Raw genomic sequence first — 6,916 nt, forward strand, 5'->3', positions numbered from 1 at the left:
ATGTTTAGTTTGATTAATCTTTATTGATAAAAAAATTAAATAAAAATTAACATAAATATCATTATTTAAGAATGGAAACTTAATGTTACCAAAAAAAAAATGTTCGAAGTTCAATTAAAAAAAAAATAAAAATAAAAATTGAGAGAGTACCTTGCCAAAATTTATATATTTTAGAGATTATTTTACAAAAAAGAAATTATATTAGAGAACTAAACTATCAAAACCTATATTGTTGAAAGAGCTGCTGTATAAATAACCCAAATATGAATTAATTTGATGGGAAAAGTTATCTGAGCCAAATCAATTAAGAGGGTTGCATCATTTCCTTTTTCCGCTCCTACTTTTTCTCGAAAGGCACAAAGCAATGAATCGGAAATTTGAATCCTGTTCTGGTGCTTCTCGCCCGTTATGAGCCTCCTTTTTATTTTATATACTGAAAAACATTTGCATAAAAGCTATGTTCTTTTTTTTTTCCTAAGACATGAAAGCTAATTTTTCTTTTTTGAAAGCTAAGTTCGTCGAACGTCCCTTTTACGAATTGGAAAGAAAAAAACAATAGCATTATTAAACATGTAGTTTTCTATGAAAAAAAAATTAAAAGAAAAAATCTAAACACGTAGTTGTAGGTAGCTTTCAAAAAAGAAAAAAACCTAAACATAGTTGTAGTTTTATAATAATAACCTTTCAGTGCTTTTATGACGTCTTGAATAATAAAGTTTTCTCAGCAAAATAAAATTAATAATAAAGTAAAAACATATTGGAATATGAAAGAGTAATACAGCAGACAGAGAGACAGATAGGCCCAATAAATATAATCCCCTGATTTCTTCCACTTTATAGGATTGCGTTATATGTGACAATGGACAGTCCAATTTATTTTAAAAAAAAAAACTTGGAATATAATAAGAAAGACCACTTGTTGTTGTACCATTGCTTTTCTTCTTCTGGCGAAGAGAAGTTGTAGTTGTCAAAGAAGAGACGAGTATGGAAGAAGAGGCGAAGAAGGAGCTTCGTATGCTGGAAGAACAATATCCCAACCGTTATGAGTGCCTTAAGCTTGAACTCAACCACTTCATCTCTCTCCTTCACTCCTCACATCAAGCAACTTCTCAGCTTATTCCTACTACAACTACTACTGCCACTACTCAAGGTTAACTAATTTAATCCACTTCTACATAATATAAATATATTATATGTGTACTGATTACTGATGGGTTTTGTTTGGTTTTGTGAAAATAATAAAGAATCAACGAGCAGAAGGAAGAAGAAGAAGAGTACTACAACCGAAAATTACAGGAGCAGATACTTGGTGGAATCAATTGCAGAAGACCAAACAGGGCAAGAGTTAGATGATGAGAAGCAGAAGATAAGTAAGAAAAGGGATAGAGTTGAAGTAGTTCTTGAGAGAGCTCATGCTTGTCTCAGAAAGATTAAAAACTTCAAAGCATCCTTATTATCATGACTCTATCAAAGCGTGTAGCGTGAGCATGACATCACCATCCATTATCCACCAGTATACTTCAATATCAATCAGTAAATTGTTCTATGGTCCATGTCTTTACAAAGAAAAATATATGTTACACACAATTAACATTGCAAATGGATGGCATACCTTCAATTTCTGTCAATATATAAATTACAAAGACTTTACAAATGGAAGAAATATTGCCTTCGATTTCAATAAAGTACAGCAGTATTTTGGACAGATATCATTACTCTAAAAGCAGTTCCAAAGCATTTACTTACGACCCGAACAAAAAAAAAGTTCTATCTTCAAAACCAATATATATATACATATATATACTTAAAAAACTCTAAGAAAGATCAATACATAAGTTATACATCCAAATCACTTTCCCACTCTCTCAGTTCTTCATGACGAGCAAACCAGACAGCAGTTATGTACATGTTATTCTTCAACCCTCAACACACCTCATTTACTTAAGAAAACAAAATAAGAAGACACTAAATGGCTGGTCAGGTACTTCTTTACCGTTAATGTGTCCACTCATTTCTGTAGTTCGACAGATATGAGAGATCAGCTAAAAGTGCAATCTTCTTCTGTTCTTACTATCCAAAATCTTATTTGGAAATAACTCTTTCTGAACTATTATCCACCATCTCCTTAAGGTCGTTTTCTTGTGCTAGTTTGCAATAAGAACTGCATAAATCACTAACTAGTGCAACACCTAAGGAGTTAGCAAATAAGATGAAACCTGAGGAAACATGATACTGCAATGCATAGAGATTTAGGGAGCATTCAGTATAGGGTGAAAACGTAATTACTTTATTATTGAAAAAGTAATTACACCAAGACTTGAACACTTTTTTTTTATTAGACCACAATACACCAAACACTTACTCTTTAATTTAATCACTAGACACCTTTACTACACACTTATATATAACTCACACTTTTGGGACACTTTGTATTTAGACACTTATTAAGAACACACACACACACTTGTGTATAGATAACTTAGCACACACTAAGACTTCACTTGTTTTGTGCTACTGATAGTAAGTTTTTCTTCATCCCAGGTACATGGTAGACATCCTGGAGTGAAACTTCTTTTGGGCTGAATCTCGGGATGATTGTTGTTTTACCGATGTGCGCGATCGGTAATCTTGAGTTGTTGGCTGTCACCACAACGCGACCACCTTTATATTCTGTCATATCTTGCAGCTTCTCTTCATCTCCTGTCATATGATTTGAGCAGCCAGAGTCGACTATCCAATCATTATTGTAGTCGATCTTTCCTGGAACAAAAGCTGTCAAAGCTAATTCTTCTTCCTCCACTGCGAATGATGCTTCTGCGTCCCATTCTTCATCGCTTGTCCTTTCTGCATTTGATGTGGCTGCATTGCCTTCTGCAGTTTTCTTCTTGAACCAACAATTTTTAGCCATGTGGCCATACTTGCCACAGTTGTAGCATTTTCCATCAAATTTATTGTTATTCTTTGATTGACCACCCCGTTTGTCTTTATTTGGAGCTCCCCCTATTTGGGAGCTCCCATGATGACTATCCTTGTCATCATGTTTTCTAGTATTTCTACAAGTATTTGGTCGGGGTCGTCCTTTCTTATCTCTACTAAAGAGTGCTTCTTCGTCACTCTTTAATGAGACTCCAGACGCTTGCTTAGCTAACGCTTCTTGGTCAGCTAGCAAGTTTTCTAACTCAACAAGAGAAGGTTGGCTTGGCCAACCTTGTATCGGTAAAGAATAAAAGTTCTATATTCTGGCCTTAATCCATGAATAATAATTCTTCTAATTCTAGCATCTGACATGCCAGCACCAGAGTCTAATGCAGAGATTTCGCGACAAAGAGATTTTACCTTGGTGAAGTATTGGTTGATCGTCATGTCGCGCTGCCTGATTGAGAGAAGCTCATTCTCCAAAAGCTGCAATCTTGTATCATTCTTCTTGGTGAACAGCGATGCAAAAGTATCCCATGCTTCCTTCGGTGTCTTCGCCGGCCTGATGTGCTCCAACATCTCATCTTCGACTGTGGTCCGAATCGCAAACATGGCTTTGCCCGCTTTAATCTTCCATTTCTTTAAAGCGGATGCATCCTCTGGTTGTGTGACTTCATTGCCACCAACGATCTCCCATAAGTCTTGGCCTTGGAGATATGCCTCCATGTGCATCGACCACGTGTTGTAATTTTGGTTGTTAAGTTTCTTAATTCCGCCGACCACTTGAAGGTCACCCATCGTGCAAACTCTATAGTACCAAACCACACACGATCACTTTAAGAAACTCAACAAAGGACTCTTTCGGAACGAACTCGATCCGGCTCTGATACCAAAATCACAGTCGCACCAACAAACGCTCTAAAGATCAACCAGATATTTCAATGGATTTGACATCAGGCTTCTTGATCTCTTCTTTAGGGACTGTAACAGTGAGTACCCCATTTTCCATGGCAGCTTTGATCTGATCCATTTTCGCATTCTCCGGAAGCCTGAACCTCCTCATGAACTTCCCGCTGCTTCGCTCGACCCGGTGCCACGTGTCGTTCTTATCTTCCTTCTCAACGCTCCTCTCTCCGCTTTTGTCAATGCCCGAGTGGACTGGAAGGAGACTCCTGAGGCCCATTTGTGCTAAGTTATCTATACACAAGTGTGTGTGTGTGTTCTTAATAAGTGTCTAAATACAAAGTGTCCCAAAAGTGTGAGTTATATATAAGTGTGTAGTAAAGGTGTCTAGTGATTAAATTAAAGAGTAAGTGTTTGGTGTATTGTGGTCTAATAAAAAAAAAGTGTTCAAGTCTTGGTGTAATTACTTTTTCAATAATAAAGTAATTACGTTTTCACGTGTTGTGGTGTCCAACATAGGGTTAGTGGAATGGGAATGTCAAATTGAACCTATATTAGGTAAATTAATTTGTGATGGCTTGAGGGTTTGTGTTTCCAAATGGAAACCACCTTTTAGCTTTATTTGATGTAATCTTGAATCCCTCCAACACTTAACACTTGAATTTCATATTCTCTTAGCCATCACTGTCACTGATCTCAAAAACTGACCATTTAGTCAAAGGAGCATCAAACCCTAACACTTTTTTATCTTTAGATCTGCTGAAATAAATTGCAGACTTTTTTTTGCTTGCGGAAGATCCAAGATTATTTGACGCCATTTGGAGACGTCTCCCAACTTCGGGTCCACGTATTTCTGAGGGACTCCATTCAGCAAGCTTGGGAAAGAATTCAACTCGATCATCTAATTTGGTCTTTGAGTATTTCTTCCTCCGCTTTCGAATTTTAGAAGTAGCATCAGAACTTGCAGGACTTGAGAAATTGTTAATCTCGTTTGAGTGAGGAAAGTATCTCTTAATGAGGCTAGTAACAGATTTGGCTTCTGAAAATATTTCACTTGGGACTTCTGTCATTGATGTAGGAGCCTGAGGATATGGAGGTTCAACTTCTTTAACCAATGTAGAGTGATCAGAAATCTTGTTAGCATTTACAACTGCAGTTTTTGTGTCAGAACTAGTGCACTTGATCCCATTTTCATTAGCATTGTAATCTAAAAACCATTCTTTCCTTTCTCTCTTCGTCTTCTTGTTTGATACACCATCACACCTACTCCCCTCAAGTGTAGATTTATGACTCTGTACTTCAATGTCCTGATATTTCTTTCTCTCACCTTTTGTACTGCTCTTGTCTGCGCTTGCAAAGGAATTTTCAACAGCTAAACCAAGTAAACACGTACCAAAACATTTGGCTGAAGTTTTGGCTTCAACATGAAGAAACCAGGTGCCCCTCACTCCCTGGAAAGCATACTTCATAGGAATTGAGTCAGGCAGGTAATAGAAGCGTGACTTTTTCTTAACCTAGCATACAATGGAGTGCCATATTAGTATTGCAAAAGGAAGGGGAAAAAGAGGTGAATCATGACCAGCAAAATAGAAAATATACAATGAAATAAACAATTAAATATGCACCATTAACCCACAAACTTCTATCTCTCCTGATCCTGCAAAGTATTTACAGTGCACTCTCTCAAATTTCCCTGAAAAAGAGAAGTAACAGATATTAACTTTCTGAAGGGAATGAAAACATTACAACAAGAAGAATGAAAGTGCAGAACCAATTATATTATAAAGATAGTAGACTGGGTATTCTTTAAAGCCATGCTACATCTACTTACACATATAGAGGGTAAAATTTTGACAAGTTCCACTTCCACATGTCTCAACCCAATGCTTAATTTACTCTCGTTTATGTTTAAATTGTTGCCAGTTAAGATATTTCTCATTACAGATTGGTAAAGATGCGATTGTGTGAACAATATGTCATACTCAAATAATATCTTTATCTTTCTTTCCATTCGACCAACACAGCACAACTGATAGGGTTTAACTTGTGTGTTTGTCCCACGTTCATGATTAATTTATGGGATTTATATTAGATTCATAGCTACCAAACTATAACCTCTCGGATTAATGCTAAGTGTGTGATTGAAATCTGAAAAAAGAAATAGCGTAGACAGGGAAAATCACTTGCAGAAAAAATGCAGCCATTGAAACAAAATGACACACTCAATCAGTACTTCCGATGGGGAAATCATACGAAAGAGAAATTCCAAGAAAGTAAAAGTAAACAACAAAAACATGCATAAGAAACCACTGAAATGAGCCATAGAAAAGACACAATGAGATAAATGCCCACCAATGACAAGGGTAGAACATGCATAAGAAATGAGCACATAAATTGACATACATGAACCAAAAACATAGTCACCACCCAACCAATAAACAACAAAATTGGTAACTATGAACACAAAATGCCGCTAGTAACTCAAATTAAAAGGCCAAAATAAATAGATAAAAATTACTAATGTAGTGAGAATTTAAGTTTGTGCGGTGGCGTACTCTTAAAATCTACTGCAGTGATCTCTGGAGGGACGGCCATAGCTATGCGAGTGCCTAAGGTGGTGTCTGCGAAAATTGAGACTTTAATATTTGATGTCATTGCCATTGTCGAGCCCTCGAACCCATTCTCAGACTGATACAGATGGTAAAACCATAACTAAAAGGCGCCTCACCCATCACAGGACCCACAAGTTTTTTTTTTTTTTTTTTTTTTTTTTTTTTTTTTTTGGAGCAAAGTAACCTAGAAAAAGTGGAAATTACTGTCTTTATTCAAGGAAAAATATGGATTTTTTAAACAGTATATATTATGGGAAAAATGCGAAAAAGAAAAAAAAAGTAAATGGCGGCAAACTCTCAAAACTTTCATTTTGATTTTACTTAATCCAAAACCCAAACCCCCAATACTCGTGTTCTGTTAGCAATTTAACACTTTCGTCCAAATTTAACTGTCAAGTACCAGGTTGGATTGTCCACGCGGACACAATATACAATTTTATTGGTCCACGTAAAAAATTATTTAAAAAATTTTAAAAAATAAAATA

The 6,916-nt window shown here is 36.1% G+C and overlaps 2 protein-coding genes across 2 annotated transcripts; one reads left to right on the top strand and one right to left on the bottom strand.

Moving 5' to 3' along the window:
• The first annotated feature begins 608 nt into the window (after positions 1–608).
• On the top strand, positions 609–1,745 carry LOC115724119 (uncharacterized). The gene is made up of 2 exons (XM_030653586.2): positions 609–1,150; positions 1,245–1,745. Exons 1-2 carry the CDS (start codon positions 985–987, stop codon positions 1,460–1,462), a joined length of 384 nt encoding a protein of 127 aa, XP_030509446.2. The 5' UTR covers positions 609–984; the 3' UTR covers positions 1,463–1,745.
• Positions 1,746–4,334: 2,589 nt separating this feature from the next.
• On the bottom strand, positions 4,335–6,575 carry LOC115724118 (uncharacterized). The gene is made up of 3 exons (XM_030653584.2): positions 6,375–6,575; positions 5,445–5,512; positions 4,335–5,333 (listed from the first exon to the last, which is right to left on the bottom strand). Exons 1-3 carry the CDS (start codon positions 6,478–6,480, stop codon positions 4,494–4,496), a joined length of 1,014 nt encoding a protein of 337 aa, XP_030509444.2. The 5' UTR covers positions 6,481–6,575; the 3' UTR covers positions 4,335–4,493.
• Positions 6,576–6,916: the final 341 nt, after the last annotated feature.

This window comes from Cannabis sativa, chromosome 9, assembly GCF_029168945.1.
Source record: "Cannabis sativa cultivar Pink pepper isolate KNU-18-1 chromosome 9, ASM2916894v1, whole genome shotgun sequence".
NCBI classification, from domain to species: Eukaryota; Viridiplantae; Streptophyta; class Magnoliopsida; order Rosales; family Cannabaceae; genus Cannabis; species Cannabis sativa.